The sequence below is a fragment of the Marmota flaviventris genome, chromosome 9 (genome assembly GCF_047511675.1).
Source record: "Marmota flaviventris isolate mMarFla1 chromosome 9, mMarFla1.hap1, whole genome shotgun sequence".
Lineage (NCBI taxonomy): Eukaryota > Metazoa > Chordata > Mammalia > Rodentia > Sciuridae > Marmota > Marmota flaviventris.
The window spans coordinates 60,315,729-60,333,687 of NC_092506.1; the positions used below are offsets into that span (position 1 = coordinate 60,315,729).

At 37.6% G+C, this 17,959-nt stretch overlaps 1 protein-coding gene and 1 pseudogene across 3 annotated transcripts in view; one reads left to right on the forward strand and one right to left on the reverse strand.

The window, feature by feature from the left end:
* Positions 1-17,959, reverse strand: part of Stim1 (stromal interaction molecule 1) — a 215,694-nt gene that overhangs the window by 180,072 nt on the left and 17,663 nt on the right. The window contains exon 1 of one of the 3 annotated variants that reach the window (XM_071616436.1): positions 6,475-6,505. The exons of the other annotated variants lie outside the window; for them this stretch is intronic. Within the exon in view, the coding sequence (XP_071472537.1) occupies positions 6,475-6,502 (28 nt within the window). The 5' untranslated portion in view covers positions 6,503-6,505. Of the gene's footprint in view, positions 1-6,474; positions 6,506-17,959 lie in introns of those variants that run through there. 3 annotated transcript variants of the gene reach the window in all.
* Positions 1,108-2,121, forward strand: LOC114098532 (methionine adenosyltransferase 2 subunit beta pseudogene; annotated as a pseudogene).

Genomic DNA, 17,959 nt, shown 5'->3' on the forward strand with positions numbered 1-17,959 from the left:
CTTCTCAAAATGTTGATCCAGATTTTAACCAACCATATACAATTATCAAAGCTTCATAACAACATGTTTGAGCTAATATTGCTAATGAACAAGAAAGTGAAAGTAAACATGTAGATATTCAAGCACTTAGCCCTGCTAACTGTTGCTTATTTTGGCCTTACACTGTGTCCAAGGTCATTCACTCACTGGACAGGTTTATGTCCTATGATGCCATCAACTTCCAGTCAAAGAACTACTCAGCACAGGCAAACTAATGTACACACAGAACTAGCATAACTGAAATCAAAAGCAAAGATATGTTCATTGTATGTAAATGTACAATTTCCATTATGCTTATTAAAATCCTGAGAGCAACTTAAATTCACTATTTATTCAAAGATAAATATTTATTAAGCATCTCTGTCCATCCATGTTAGCTAGGCATTATGGATATAATGAATGAGATATAATAGTTCGTGGCCTCAGGAGATTCACATAAACATATCCCTTTACTGCTTTCATGGATTGCTAAGGTTCCAAAGGACACCAAAATTAAGAGAGTGTTACAAGAGATGACATTTTTATTCCCTTATGAACACAATTTGTCAAAAGGCAGCCTGCTCCAAGAAGCAGCCTCAAAATCACCAGTCTATGGGGAAGTTACAAGCTGCCCCACTGCTAGAAAATTAAGAAAAGGGTTTCTGAGATAAAGGTTTTTGTTTACAACTCAACAAACGTTTACCGAATTTCTACTTTGTCCTTTTGGTTGGTTGTTTGGTTGGTTGGTACTTAAAACCCAGGGGCACTTAACCACTGAGCTGTATCCCCAAACCTTTTCTTATTCTTTAAGATAGAGAGCCTCACTAAGTTGCTGAGGCAGGCTTTGAACTTGCAATCCCCCTGCCTCTGCCTCCCAAATCACTGGGATTACAGGTGAGCACCACCATGCCCAGCTATATCTGTATCTTGACCTGGGTGGTTATTACATACATGAGCATACACATTGGTAAATATTCATCAAGCATTTGATTACTTTTATTGTATGTATGAGATAACTCAATACTTGTTTTTTCTGATGAGATAAAAATTAATCAGTCCTGGGGATGTGGCAACTGCTGCAGCAGTAGCATGACAGTGAGCACAGTGGGATGGGAGAAAGAGCTTTCCATTCATTTTGTTCCAGGAAGCTAGTGGAGGAGAAAGTAAAAATCCCCAGTAGGTGGGTTCTGATTACTGGTGCCATTGGACTTCTTGGCAGAGCTGTATACAAAGAATTTCAGTAGATTAACTGGCATGTTTTGGGTTGTGGTTTTAGAAAGGCAAGACCAATATTTGAACAAGTTAATCTATTGGTTTCTAATGCAGTTCATCACACATGCATGATTCTCGGCTTCATGTTATAGTATATCGCACAACAGAGAGGCCAGATATTGTAGAGAATCAGCCAAATATTGCTTCTCAACTTAATGTGGATGCTTTTGGAATATTAGCTAAGGAAGCAGTGACAGAGCATTTCACATCTGTAATAGCTTAGATTATGTATTTGATGGAATAAATCCACCTTATAAGGAGCAAGACACACCAAGTCCCATAAATTTGAATGGTCTGCATTTTCTCCTAATTTTGTTAGGAAAAAATGCAGACCTGGAAAACCATTTAAGAGCTGCTGTTTTGAGAATTCCTGTTCCACATGGGGGAAGTTGAAAAACTTGAAGAAAGTACTATGACAGTCATGTTTGTTGAAGTGCAACTCGGCAATCAGTCAGTAAACATGCTCTACTAGCAGCAGAGGTTTTCCACATATGTCAAAGATGTGGTCACTGTATGTCAGCAGGTGGCAGAGAATGATGGAACTGACAATTAAGGGAACCTTTCACTGGTCTGGTAACAAACAGATGACTAAGTACAAAATGACATGTGTAATTATGGATGCCTTCAACCTCTCCAGCATTCACTTAAGACCTATTACTGACAGCTCATGAAATGAGCTGAAATGCTCAACATCCATGAAATGCTCATCTCGACTGCTTTAAATTAGAGACATTGGGCATTAGCCAATGAACACCATTTTGAATTGGAACCAAAGAATCACTCCAGCCTTTCCTCCCTGGCAAGAGATGGAGACAAACAGTCTTCTATTAATTTAGGTATTACGGATTTTTTAAAATGAAAAGTATAATATGTGACACTTTTTAAAGAAAATCGGGGCTGGGGATGTGGCTCAAGCAGTAGCGCGCTCGCCTGGCATGCGTGTGGCCCGGGTTCGATCCTCAGCACCACATACAAACAAAGATGTTGTGTCCACCGAGAACTAAAAAATAAATATTAAAAAAATTCTCTCTCTCTCTCTCTCTCTCTCTCTCTCTCTCTCCCCCCCACTCTCTTTAAAAAAAAAAAAAAAAAAGAAAAGAAAATCATCTGTAAGGTACTCTTTAATTGCAGCTCTTAATGATCTCTCAGGCAAATGATGGTCTTGTACTAGTGAAACTGTCTAAAAAAACTATAGGCAATGAGGCTGTTTGCAGTAATGATTTTTGTTTATCATTTCATTTGTTCTGTCTTAACTTGCAGTTTGAATAAAGTAAACTATAATTCTTAAATATTTGAGAATCAGAAATGAAACAGATGTGCTATAAACATATTTTGGATGAAATATATTGTTCATTATTACAACTTCCATATTTTCAGGGTGTTTTGAGGGGGGTTGTTGTGTTGGTTTGCTTGTTTTTTGAATTTTTTTATGTTTTGTTTTTGCAGTTGTTGACACTTGTATGTTGATTATTTCAAAATGGTGGAGCATGTCTGTAATCCCAGTGGCTCAGGAGGCTAAGGCAGGGGGATTGCAAATTCAAAGCCACTCCCAGCAATTTAGCAAGGTCCTAAGCAACTTAGCGAGACTCTGTCTCAAAATGAAAAATAAAAAGGGCTGGGATGAAGCTCAGTGATAAAGCGCCCTGGGTTCAATCCCAGTACACAAAAAATTTAAAATTTTTTTTAAAAAATAAAGTGTGTGAAACCATACAAAAATTACTGATATCATTATTTGCTTTGGTTGAGCTCAGATCAAATACTTGAAGAAAGAAACTTTATTTTTGCAACTTCAGTACAGTATGTGTATGTATATATATATATATATATACACACACACACATATATATGTATGTATATATCCATCTATAAGTTTGATGCCTCCTGCTTTCTTAGCAGTGTATGGTAACCACTCGAGAGAATGGGTGTATGTGTATTTTTTTTCCTGAAACACTTTTATTTTTTAGCCTTTAATGCAATTTATTTATTATAGCATTATAGTTGTACATAGTAGTTGGGTTCATTTTTTTTAGTTGTAGATGAACACAACACCTTTATTTTATTAACTTATTTTTATGTGGTGCTGAGGATTGAACACAGTGTCTCACACATGCTAGGCAAGTGCTCTACCACTGAGCTACAACCCCATGCCAATTGGGTTCATTTTGACAAAAATCATACAGTCAAGGAATTTTATTTCAATCCCTATCCCCTATCTCTTACCTCTTCCCTCCCCTATTCTCCTTCCTCTACTCTACTGCTCTTCCTTTCACTAATTTATTTATTTATTTTTGATTGATATTTTCTACATATACATAAGGTAAATTCTCTTTGTTACATTTATATGTGCATATAACATGATTTTGTTAAATTCATTCCATATTTTATCCCCTTTCACATCCTTCCTCCCTCCCTCTCATTCTCCTTCTACTCCACTGATATACATATTTATGATATCGAATCTCCACCACCACCCTTTTTCCTTTATTTTGCTCTAGCTTCCACATATGCAAGAAAACATTCAAACCTTGATTGCTGAATCTGGCTTATTTTACTTAGCATGATGTTCTCCACTTCCAACCATTTACTGAAAAATGCTATTATTCCATTCTTCTTTATGGCTGAATTAAACTCCAGTGTATATATAACACTTTTCTTGATCTATTCATCTACTGACAGGCACCTAGGTTGATTCCATAATATAGCTATTGTGAATTGTGCTGCTATAAACATTAAAGTGGCTTTATCACTGTGGTATGTCAATTTTAGTACTTCTGGATAAATACCAACAAATGGATTAGCTCGGTCATATGGTATTCCATTTTGTGAAGAATCTTCATAGTGCTTTCCAGAGTAGTTGTACTAATTTACAGTTTATGTGTATATTTATATTTTAAATATAAATATATAACCATTCTTTATACTCCATGTTGCTGTGATGCTTCATATGTGTGGTTATACTAATAATAAAAGATTTTATAAGTCTTCTGATTACTCATGAATAATGAGTAATAAATATGTATTGCTGGGGCTGGGGATGTGGCTCAAGCTGTAATGCGCTCACCTGGCATGCGCGGGGCGCTCAGTTCGATCTTCAGCACCACATAAAAATAAAATAAAGATGTGTGTCCACTGAAAACTAAAAAATAAATATTAAAAAATATATGTATTGCTGGCATGTAAAAAAAAAATTAAGAGCAGGGGTTGTGGCTCAGTGGTAGAGCATCTGCCTAGCATGGGTGAGGCACTAGTTCCATTCACAGCACTGCATATAAATAAATGAATAAAACAAAGATCCATCAACAATTAAAAAAATTTTTTTAATTAAGATTAATCAGTCCGTGCCCTCTAGCAATTCAAAATCTGATAGAAGGATACCATTAAAGTAAAATGGTGATAGTGAGGGGCTATACTAATTACAATAATGGCACAAGAGAGAAAATGAACAAATTAAATAGGAATGAAAAATCAAATCTTCATAGAGAAGAAAATTTAAAGATATCTTGAAGAATGAATAGGTAATTGGGCGTGGTGGTGCACACCTATAATTCTAGCAACTCAGGAGGCTGAGGCATGAGGATTACAAGTTCAAGGCCAGTGTAGGCAATTTAGAGAGACCCTGTCTCAAAATAAAAAAATAAAAAGGACTTGGAAACAGTTCAGTGGCAAAGCATCCCTGGGTTCAATTACCAGTACCACAAAAAAAAAAAAGAGAGAGAGACAGAGAAGGGAAGAATGAATATGTAACCTTTTAATTGAAGAAATAAAAATATTAATTAATTAGTACCTATAGTACCTAAGTAATGCCTAACATTCAACAAGCATTTCAAAAAATAACATTTTCAAGTGCTAAAGAAGTAGCAGCAAATAACCACATTTTACTCCTCCTAAGGAGGCAGCCTGGTCTACCAAAATAAAAGAATCTATCAAGGCCACTGGAGAGGCAGCATATTGCAGTGCTTGAAAACATAGATTTAGAATTAGACATGAAATTTCTTATTAGGGCTGAGGATGTAAGTCAGTGGTAGAGAGCTTGCCTAGCTTGAGTGAAGCCTTAGGTTCCATTCCCTGTACCACAAAAAAGGGAAAAAAATAATAATAATTCTAACTAGATTTGAGTCTTACTTCCACCAACTACTAGATACTTGACTTTAGATTCTTCATTTATAAAATGAGAATAACAACATCTATAGCATTGGCTATTGTGAGAATTAAAAACATAACTATACCTGGCACATAAGTACCCCATATACATTTGATTTTTAATCATAAAAATCATTATTATTAACTGTCTGTTTAGAAGTAGCTCAGAATATCCTGTGACTTCCTGGTAGGTCTATTTGAGCACTTAACACAGTACATGACACATAGTAGGCAAGCTTCTTTCTCACACCCCCTGTAAAAAACTTTTCTCCTTGTACCAATATGATTAAACCACATTTTTTTTTATGAATTGACCTTTAGTGGTAAAATAATGCTCTTGTCTTAGGTATCTCTGATAGACCCCCAGCACCTAGCATGGGTATTCATAACTGCCTGGCACACAGTAAACACTAACTAAAAATAGGGAACTCCTGAGAACACTCTAGGACATGGACCACTGAAGGGTCAATGATGGGTCACTTCCTAGTACAGCAAGGCCACTCCCTCTGCTTTACTACCCCTAGAGTCATTCATGCACAGAATTGATCAAGTCTCTAACCAGAAGAAGGCCTACTCATTTACAGAGCTCTCGAATCCTCACAGTAGAGCTGGCTATTGAGATGACAAGAAGGAACAAGAAGGATTCAGATGAGTCCCTCAAAACAGCTTTAAAGACTATATGGCAATGTCCAAACTACACATTATCTCTATTTAATACCTGGGTTGTAAAAGTAAATTAAATACCCATTCTTACAGTTCCTATTCTGGCCATTGACAGAGAAGGGAAGTGTTCCTTGCTTTTAATACTGCTTGTTTGGAAAAGCTGATCTGGGAAATAGCTGAGAACATATCCTGGTAAATAGGATCAAACAAAAAGTTTGAACCCCACAAAAGCATCTCAATCATTCCACCTTGCTGAAAATAACCCAAATGAAAAACAAGCAATGTAGACTACTTATCCAGTTTCACAGCAAAGGCAAGCCTTAATCTAACTAAAGAGGACAAATCCTCCACTCCTCAACTAAAGCAGTGTAGAAGTCTCACCTGTTTCTGGCCCCATAGCAACTGGCATAGCTGTGGCACTGCTCAGGCTTCATCTTTCCAAAACAGCAAAGGAGGAACAAGTGCAGAAGGGAAGGGCCTTCTGCAGTCAGCCCAGAACTGCTCAGAGGGGTGATGAGGAGGGAAAGATTCCTAAACACAGAACATCAAATTTGAAGGTGTTTCAGGTCATACTCCAAAAGAAGTATTCTGCACCTTTGCTTCTTCTGGCAACAATCTTAACCAATTCCTCCATCCAGGCCCTTTATCAAGGGTAGGCTTTCCTATTCCATGTTAAAATCAGCCAGCCTGTAGTCTCACATACCAAGTTCATCTCTTGTCTATTTATTACACACCTTGATCCATGTCATTAGAATCAGTTGTTTACAGATCTATCTCCCCCAACATATTAAGTATTTTTAGAGGCAGGATCCAGGTTTCATAATGCTCACATATCCAGTTTTGTGTAGTGCAGGGGTAGGCTCAGAAAAGATGTTCAAAGGTCTGTTTGTTGTAGAGCAAAAGTGAGCAGATATAGAAATAGGACTGGAGGGGCTGGGGTTGTGGCTCAGGCCCTGGGTTCGATCCTCAGCACCACATGAAAATAAATAAACAAAATGTAGTTGTCTGCAACTACAACTAAAACATAAATATTAAAAAAAAAAAAAAAGAAAGAAAGAAATAGGACAGGAAACTTAAGGTCAAAAACATATCCTGAACCAGTAAGATGGTACACGCCTGTAATCCCAGCTACAGACAGGATTGCAAGTCTAGCCTGGGCAATTTAAAATTTAAAAAAAAAAAAGGCTGGGGATGTAACACAGTGGTAGAGTATGCCACTAGGTTCAATTCCCCAGTAACACACACACACACACACACACACACACACTCACACAAAGTATCCTTCCTTTTCTCCCTAGAGACCTGAGCTGAAGCTGGGTTTCCCAGGCTTCCTCTCCTATTACTTAGCTCATTGCCATCTCTCCTCCCCTGACTGTGCACAATCCTATGTGAACTAGTCCTTGGATTCCTGTCATTCTATGTGTATTTCACCTCCTGGGTATTTGGGAACTCCTTAAGTATATGATCCAATTTCTCTTCTTATAGCACAAAACATAATACCAGCCATAAGGAAGTCCACTGGCACCTACTGACAGGGAGAAAAGAAAAATAAATTCCCCTCAAACTTTTAATTGCTCATCTATGAAAAGATGAAAAAAAAAAAATGGTCTGTCAGCAGGGCACTGTGTTACATGCCTATTGTCCCAGCTACCCAAGAAGCCAATTGAGAGATCACTTGAGTCACAGGAGCAAAAGGCCAACCTAGGCAACAGAGCAGAACCCATCTCAAAAAAAAAAAAAAAAGTGTGTGTTACTTGTAACTTGTATCTCTCAGCTAATTGTTCCCTCAGGCTTGAGTTCTTTCTCTCTCTAGGTCCTCAGCTGGTTCCCAGGGAATTCTCTATAAAGGGTTCAGGCTAAATGCTTTGGCACCTATTTTTGGCCTACAATTTTATGATATTCAAGATGTCCACAGAACTGAAACAACAACCCATTCTTCACATCCTATATCTCCCAAACTAGGGGAGTGACACATCCATGCCAATTCTTAGCCAAAAGGGGAAAAAAAAATTCTCTTGCATGAAAGCAGAGCAATGTTACATCTTTTATCAACCCACACACCATGGGCCCATAACTAAGATCATGTTCAGGCTCACATCTGAAACTGGAATATGGTCCAGAAGTCCTCAACTCTGTAGGCTAAAGTCCTGGGAAGAGACTTATACTCAGAAAAGAAAATAAGTTATAATTTTCTATAGATCTCAGCAAGATCTAAATTATTTATGTTTAAGTTGAGTTATAATTCACTACTGTGGTTTACCCTAAAAGTTTGACCCTAAAAGTTCGTGTACTATAAATTTGGTCTCCAGTATGGCAGTGTTGAGAGAGTGGAATCTTTTTAAGAGATGGAGTCTAGTTGGGCATGGTGACACAAACCTATAATGCCAACTACTCAGGTGGCTGAGGCAGAAGAATCACAAATTCAAAACCAGTTTAGCAACTTAATGAGACCCTATCTCGTGATAAAATAAAAAGGGATAGGGATGTAGTTCAATGTTAAACCACTTGCCTAGCTTATGCAAGACCCACAGTTAAATTCCCAGTATCAAAACAAACAAAAAATTCTAGTGTAATTAATTAAGGTCATGTGGCTTTACCCTCATGAATGTTAAATCCTGGTCTCAGGGAGTGGCTGGATCTCACAGGAGTGAATTAGTTCTCCCAAGAGTGGCTGTTATAAAGTAAGGACAGTCCATGAACTTGGTCTCTTCTGCATACAACCTTCTCTTCTTTCTCTTACCATGATGTGATGCAGCCAAGGGAGATCTCACCAGGACTTTGTACGATGCTGTTTAGACTTTCCAGCCACCCACATCATAAACCAAAAAAAAAAAAAAAAAATCTTTTCACTTATAAAGTACCCAGCAACACAAATTGATATATAATTCATATATTTCATCTTTTTAGACTGTACATTGGTCTTTAGTATATTCATAAGGCTGTACAATCATCACCTCAAACTAATTTAGGGACATTTTTAACATTCCAAAAGATACCCCATACATTAACAGTCACCTCCCATTACCTCCCTGACCCCAGACCCTGACAAGCACTAATCTACTTTTTGTCTCTATAGATTTGTGTATTCTGGTTATTTCATATAAATGGAATCATATGATATGACCTTTTCAATTAGCATGTTGTGAGGTCAGCCATGTTATAGTATTTATCAGAATTTCATTCCATTTTATGGCTAATTAATATTCTATTACATGAATATGCCACATTTTATTTACTCATCAGGTGATGAACATTTAGGTTGTGTCTACTATTTATGTATTATGAAGAATGCTATTATGAACATTTCTGTACAAGATTTTATGTGAACATGTTTTCAATTATCATGGGTATACATCTAGAAGGAAAATAGGTAAATCACATGGTATGATCTATTTTTATGTTTGAAGCTAAATTACCTATAAAACATTTGAACTTTTTAAAAAATATATTTTTAGTTGTAGATGAACACAATATCTTTATTTTATTTGTTTATTTTTATGTGGTGTCAGGGATCAAACCCAGTGCATCATGCATGCTAGGCAAGCGCTCTGCCACTGAGCCACAATCCTGGCCCACATTTAAACTCTTTTGTGCATTTTTTTTTTTTTTTTTTTGAAGGGGGGTATCAGGGATTGAACTCAGAGATACTTGGCCACTGAGCCATATCCCCAGCCCTTTTCTGTATTTTATGTAGAGACAGGGTCTCATTGAGTTGCTTAGCGCCTAACTTTTGCTGAGGCTGGCTTTGAACTCGCCATCCTCCTGCCTCAGCCTCCCAAGCTGCTGGGATTACAGGCATGCGCCACCATGCCCAGCTCTAACAACCCTATTATTATTATTTCTATTTTACAGATGAAAATATTAAAGTTTTATAAGTTAAATAACTTCCCTACGGCCACAGCTAGCCAGTAGAGCCAAGATTTAAACTCAGAAATTCTAACTCCAAAGTTTACACCTGTTTAATCTCTATATTACACACAGATGATTGTATATAAAGAGATAATGCCAAAAATAAGGTCCAGAAAAAGAGAGAAAAGACTTCAAAACTGTAATGTTCAAAAGTGGATATAGAGAGGAAAAATAAAAGACTTCATTAAAGAGAAATGAAAAAGCCAGTCATGGTGGCACATCCAGACAAGTTAGCACACCAGGAATTCCAGCTACACAGGAGGATTACAAGATATAGACCAGCCTGGGTAACTTAGTATGACCCAGTCTCAAAATAAATAATAATAGTAATAATAATAATAATAATAATAGGATGGGGATGTAGTTTAGTGGTAGATTACTCCTGGGTTCAATCCCTCGTACTGAAAAGAACAAAAAGCATGAAAAAGAATTACCAAGCTAAATCCATTCTGTACTCAGGGCCCACTCAAGCACAGCTCCTTCAGACATCTTCCTGAATGACTCCAGGGCATACTAATCTCTCATTTAGGTAAGAAATTACATGATTTGTAAGTACCCAAAGACAAGAGTAGAGACCACATTTAGTCTCTTTTATGGCCCACAGTGCCACCAAAGAGCAGAACTCAAAGCAACCTGGCTCAAGCTATTTTTAGAGGAATGCTGATTATTTAATCCATTTAGGTTCAGACATAGCAAAAAATTAGGCTGAATTGGAAGAAAGAGTGAAAAGTGGTCTCCACACTTTTCATCCTGGGCACTAAACACAAGAGGGACCCAAGTTCCCAAAGCTATTCCCTTTTGCTAATTTACATGGAGCCCCAATTGAGGCATGAGTTTCATTCTCAGCCCCTGAATTAATGCTGCATCAGTATCCCAGACAAGTTAACATGAGAATTTCTAGTAGAAGTCAGCTCCTTTTGCCTTCAAGGTGCTGAAAAAAATCTGGCTAGTTCCCACATTGTTCACCCATCCTCTCAATTTGGGAAAGGGAAAACTAAGCATGCTGGTACCAGTTTACAAAACATTCTCAGACAGTAGAAAGAATCAGACATAACTTCCCTATGTTCATATATGTATACGTGACAAATGAGTGCAACTCCACATCATATAAAACCACAAGCATGGGAAGTTATACTCCATATATGTATAGTATGTCAAAATATATTCTATTGTCATGTGTAACTAAAAAAAAAATCAATTTTTTTTAAAAAAAGCATTTTCAATGTGAATTAACTCAATGAGCTTTTACAATACCAAGGCAGGGATTCCTGCAAACCATTTTATAGGCAAAATATCTCCAACCTTAAAATTTTAAGTAACTTTACTAAGTTACAGAGGTACAGCAACAGAATACCCAGGTCTTCTCATTCCTGGTCCAGGTTCCTGTGAATTGACTGTAAGGCCCAAAAACTGAGAGGCCTTCCCTCACCACTCTAACTAAAATATCACCCCCATCACTCTCTAAACCTTTGCTTTATTTTATTTGTTTCATGGAATTTACCTAACATCATGTTATATTACATCTATTTGTTTATTGTCTATCTTCCCTACTTGAAAACAAGACAGTAGGGACTATTATATTGCATACCATTTAGCTAGCAGAGTTCCTGGCATATAATAGGGCCTCAAATATTAAATATGTGGATGAATCTAGTGCAGCACCCAACTGATCCCCACCAAACCATTACTGCCAAGTAAGCCTTCAGCTATGCTCAAAATTCTAGTCTATATTTGAGTTTCATTTAGCATTTATTTTGACATCAACTACATGAAAGGTCATATACTAGATGCTAAGGATAGAAATGAATCAAATATTATTTTCACTCTAGAAACATAACCTAGAAAATAGTTTGGCAATTCCTCAAAATTTACACATAGCATTCATTACCAGATGACCCAGATATTCCACTCCTAGAAATATACCCCAAAGAACTAAAACATACACACAATCAGATACACATAAAAACATACATATTTTTGTTTTAGTTTTAGTTTTAATTTTAGTTTTTGCAATATTGGGGATTGAACCCAGGGGAACTCTACTCCTGAGCTACATCCCAGCCCTTTTTATTTTGAGACATGGTCTTGCTAAGATTCTGAGGCTGACCTTGAAGTTGAGATCCTCCTACCTCAGCCTCTCAGGTAGCTGGAATTATAGGCATGCACCACCATACATGGCTAAAAACATATTCTTAGTAGCACATTTACAACAGCCAAAATGTGGAAACAACCCAAATATCCACCAATTGACAGATGACAAATTGTGATGTGTGTGTATACACTCACACACACACACACATGAAATATTTTCCAGCCATAAAAAGAAATGTGGTAGTGCACACCTGTAATCTCAGTCACTTAGGAGGCTGAAGCAGGAGAATCACAAGTTCAAGGCCAGTCTTGGAAACTTAATGATACACTGTCTCAAAATTTTAAAAAATGATAAAAAGAGCTGGGTATGTAGCTTAGTGGTAAAGAGCCCCTGAGTCAATTCCCAGTACAAAAAAAAAAATGTTTTTAAGGAATTAATTACTAATATATGCTATAACCCAGATGAACCTCCAAAACATTATGCTAAGGAATTGGGGATGCAGCTCAGTGGTAGAGCAGTTGCCTAGTTTTCACAAGGCTGGGGTTCCGTTCCCAGTACCATACACAAAAAAGCAGAAGGAGGAGGATGAGAAGGAGGAAAAAAACGTTAAGCAAAAGAAAGGACATAGTCATATATTGTATGTTTCCATCTACATAAAATATCCAGAATAGGTGAATTCATAAAGATAGAATGCTGAATTATGGCTGCCAAGAGAAAGGAAAAGGGGGGAATGAGAACAACTATTTAATGGGTATGGGTTTTCTTTGGAATTATGAAAATAGTTTTGAAATAGAAGTGATGGTCGCACACCATTATGAGTATTCTAAATGCCACAGAATTGTGTACTTTAAAATGGTTCATAATATTTCCTGCAACTTTCAACTCAAAAAAAAAAAAAAAAACAATGGCAATGGTACCATACTCTAAAAGGAAAAACTCAAAAGTCATTAATATTTCCTCATCTAGCTGTCCCTTCCCTACCTCCCCAGGAAGTCTACCCTTTCACCCTGCAGCCATCCAAACTTGCCATTTTAGCAATGAGTTATATTCCTCCTTGGTTAAATTTTATAGTCATTTTTTATATGTTGAACAGTCTAAAATCCCCAAATGAGAAAGGAAGCTCTCTTTAAAATAGGATCCAAGTGGTCCTTATAGCACAAACCAAGTCATGGTTGGGGAGTATGGAAAAGGAGCTGACTGCCTTCTCTTGAAGCAGCAGTTTTGAGTGGTAGTAGCAGAAAACTAGATGCCAAAGACTCCACCATCACACAGTGGTGTGAATCTGATTATTTTTCTTTTGGGGAGGTGTGAGGAGTTGCTGGATGTGTGAGGAAGTATAGAGAAGTATTTTAAAACAGTTTTGAAGGGGCCAGGGTTGTGGCTCAGTGGTAGAGTGTTTGCCTAGCATGCGTGACGCCCTGGGTTTGATCCCTGGTACCATATAAAAATAAAAACAAATAAAGGTATTTTTTCCATTTACAACTAAAAAATTTTTAAATAAATGAACTAATTAATTAATTAAAAACCATTTTGGAGCTATATCCAGTTTCTAAAATAACTAAAATTTCTCATTAACTAGGTTCTTGACTTTCCAGAAGTAACACTCTCCAAGACTGACACTGAAACCACACCCATGTTGTCCATAAGCTGATTTCATTGCCCTCAGAAGGCACTGGAAACCTGGAGACTACAAACTGTGGGTAAAGCATTAAAATTCAGCCCCTATTAGTCAACAGGTTCCAAGGCAGTATCTGGTCACTGATGCTCAGAAATCAAAATGCAAGGAGAAACCTGCAAAGGTCAGAGGCACGACTAAGCCCCTCATGCCACTTAAGAATCCTATATTTAAAGTAATATTATATTGATAATAAAAAGCCAACAACTTTTTTAAGGTCCATTGTATGGCCCTTAAATTCATGCTCATAATAGCTCTAAGACTAAGAGAGAATAATGATTTACCCAGGATCATGAGGCTAATAAAAAACAGAAAAGCCAGATTTCAAACCTGGTCTGACTGCTTCCAAATTTGTGCCATTGACACAACATGAAACTGTCTAGCAGCCACACATTCCGCCCTATTTTCTGGATCTCCAGGAGAGAGTTCTCTGACCATTCAAAATAATCCAAAGTGTCTTAGTTCAACATTAATCCTAGTAGCATGACATAGACAATGGTAATATAGAACACTGAAGCCACTAAGAGGTACCTGACTGCTATCAGGACTACTCTGCCATTCCCTGGATCATTAACCAAGGCTCCTGAAAACCTACAAAGTAGATGTTTTGCCTTGAATGGCCTCTGAAGACAGGAGGAGGAAAGGCAGGAAGGGGAAAGGCAGAGAAAAACAGAAACATGGATGAGACTGCAGTCAAAACACTAAACCATAAATCAGTAGACCTGAGATTTAGTCTCAGTTCTGTCCCTAATTAGATACGTAACCCTGGGAAGTACCTGCCTTCTTTACACTTGTTTTCCCTACTGTGATAGGAAGGTTAACAATCCCCTTCTGTCATACCTCAAGGAGTTGCTATGGGTGTGGTGAACAAAAGACAGGTCTTGAATAGAGGGTGCTTTATAAAGTACCAAGCACAAACCCATCTGAGGGGTCATTATGATATGACTACCATCAGCTGGCTGGGGAGAAGATTAATGTCCATATAACCAACAGAAAGAAAGTAAAACAGTAGATAATTATGCTAAGGAACTGGGAATGCAGCTCAGTAATACAGCAGTTGCCTCGATTTCACAAGGTGCCAAATTACATGGTACAGACTAAGAAAATTACAGTCTGGACAGGGAAGTATCTGGGGTTAGAGAAACTACAAAGAAAAGAACAGACAGGACTGGAGGTAGTAGAGAGCAACAGCAAGAGCAAAAGTATGTAGCCAGGGAAAAGGGGTGAAGAAGCAGGAGATTAACAATGCGGGATAGATACTGTGTGTTGGGGAGTCAAGAAAGTCACAAAGGATAAGTAGGATAATGCAAACTGTGCAGGGAAGATAGGCAGCTGAGAAGCTGGAGCAGGATGCAGTTGACAATAAGGAGCTACTGCAGATGACATGAGCTATCAAGGACATCAGGACTAGATTTCACAGCAAACATTTATTGGGCACTAACAAAGTAGTAGGCACTGTCAGAAGTTATGGAGACACAAAGAAAAGTAAGATATGTTCATGACTCTGTATTGAATCCCAGCACTTCCATTTGCAGAGTGATATGGGCATCTAGAAAACAAGCTTTTTAATCAAATTCCTATACTGACACTGAAAGATGAGTGACCTTATGCAAGCAAAAGCTAATTCCAATGCAAAAAATAATAATAATCTTTTGGAAGATTAAAAATAAAAGCTTGGGGCTGGGGTTGTGGCTCAGCAGTAGAGAGCTTGCCTAGCATTTACAAGGTGCTAGGTTCAATCCTCAGCACCACATAAAAATAAATAAATAAAATAAAGGTATTGTGTCCATCTATATATATATATATATATATATATGTATATGTGTGTATACATATATATAAAATTTAAAAAAATTTAAAAGCTTGATATGTGCCTTCCCAATAAATGATAATTATTATTATTATTATTATTTGCTAATTTTGTGACTTTGGGAAAGTTGATTAACCTCTCTGAGCTTCAGTTTCATCACATACAAAACTAATGATAGCTACTGCACAAGGTTATCATGAAGATTAAAGAAAATAATTCATGTAAAGCACCTAGCATAGAGTAACAGCTCACCAAAGTTCCTTTTGTCTCCTTTTGTCTCTTATTTCATTAACAATCTTCCTTCTCCTTCTCCCCCACCCCACATTTGAGACCTCTTCTGGGGCAATGCTCAGCTCCCAAAAAAGAGCAATATAGAGGATATCAGACATACATTTACTGATTCCATTCCTAGAGAGAAGCAAGCCCATTTAAACCCCAAACCAAGTCTAATTTACCCAATGCTCTCATCAGGTAACATGTTTTTGTTCATTTGTTTGTTGGTTGGTTGCTACTGGGGTTTGAACCCAGTGGTGCTCTACCACTGAGCTACATCCCTAGCCCTTTTTTTATATTTTATTTTGAAATACGGTCTTGCTAAGTTGCTGAAGGGCTCACTAAATTGCTGAGGCTGGCCTTGAACTTGTGATCCTCCTGCCTCAATGTCCTGAGTTGCTGGAATTACAGGCATGCTCCATAGTACCTGGCCATCAGAATGTGTTCTTTACACACTTCTTGCCAAGTGTATTTAGTTAATAAGCAAGAAGCCCTTTCACCAAACAATTCCTCCATGCTCACTCATTCTCCTAGAAATTAAATGAGAAAAGAATACTCCGAAGATTAAAATGCTGACCAGAGAAAGGAAAGTGGTCTTCCTAGTGCTTAAATACCACAGAATAAAGGGAAGAGGTCTGGACACCCTTGGTGAATGAAAGGTAGATAAATCTCACTGGTCTTTGTGCACACTGAACAAGGGCAGGCAAACCTGACCCAACTTCCAGGAATGCCTGCGAACAGGGCCCTTGGCTTGCTAAAGTTACTCAGGCATGAGAGGAAATTAGGTTTTCACTAGGAAAGGTCAACTCTTAAATACCTGATTAACCCAAGTGAACACGCTCTGTTCCACCTCCAAAGAGAATTTACAACTGATCCGGAACAGGAGTCAAGCTGAGTACATGTTTTCAAAGCCATAACTAACAATTATTGAAAGGTTTGAGGGTAGGGGAAGAGTGATGACTTGCTATAAAGGGCAAAACCAAATCAGCTAAGTCCAGACTCCAGTGGAAACTGCTTCTTCTGGAACAACCTCTGCACAAACTTGCAACTTAAATGTGACCTTGCCTGGAAAGACAAGAGCCAGCACTCCCACCAAGATTACAGAAAATGCAGAGAAACAAAATATATCAATTCTAAGACCCTTTTTTAATCTGAGAGAATTCCTCCTATAAGGAAATAATGTCAATAGTTTAAACCTTCTACATTAGGAAGACATTGTCAGATCAAACCTCTGACCATTGTACAGCCTCCACCAAGCAATTCTGTTTCTTCCTCTGTGCTTCCACTGCACTTTCAGAAAGGGAAAATAAAAGGAACTATGAAACACTTTCTATATGCTAGGCCCTATACAAAGGTTTTTAGATTTTGTTTATTTTTTGTAAAGCCTACCAATAACCTTGTATTGTAGCTAATCCTCATCCCTTTATATAAATGAAGAAACTGAGTGGTCAATAAAACTAAAGTTTTCTTTCAACAAATATTATTGACAGCCTACTACATAACAGGCACTACTCCTGGGTGAATATACAGCAACATATGAAACAGACAACAACCCCTGTCTTTATGGAGTTTTCATTCTAAACCAAGCTGCTTTCATATTTTAGTATGCTGCACATTTAGTAGGTAGATGCTAGTTATTTCTTTCTTCTCCACTAGACAGGACTCAATAAATATGTATTGGAGGAATGAATGCATTTCTTTCCTGTGAATACCTCATGGTAATTCCTCTCAGCTGCTGCCTAAATACATTCAACTGTGTATCCATTAATTCTGCATCATTCCTCCCTGCTATGTCAAGCTACATCCTAAACCAAAAGCCTCCTTATAGTGCTAGCAAATTCATTCCAGACACCTAGTAAGTGTGAAAATAGCAGAAATTCAGAGTTTACAAAACACTTTCACATACATGAGGGTTATTTAACCCTCATAAAATTAAACAAGGTAGGTAGTATTCCCATTTAGCAGATAGGAAAACGGACACTCATAAGGTTAGTTACCAGACCAAAGACAACTGAGTAGAGGAACTGAGAACACAGTTCCCACAAGCCTCAGAATGTATTCTTCTCCCTTCTCGTCAAAACATAATCTATTCTTCAAAGCAGAGAAA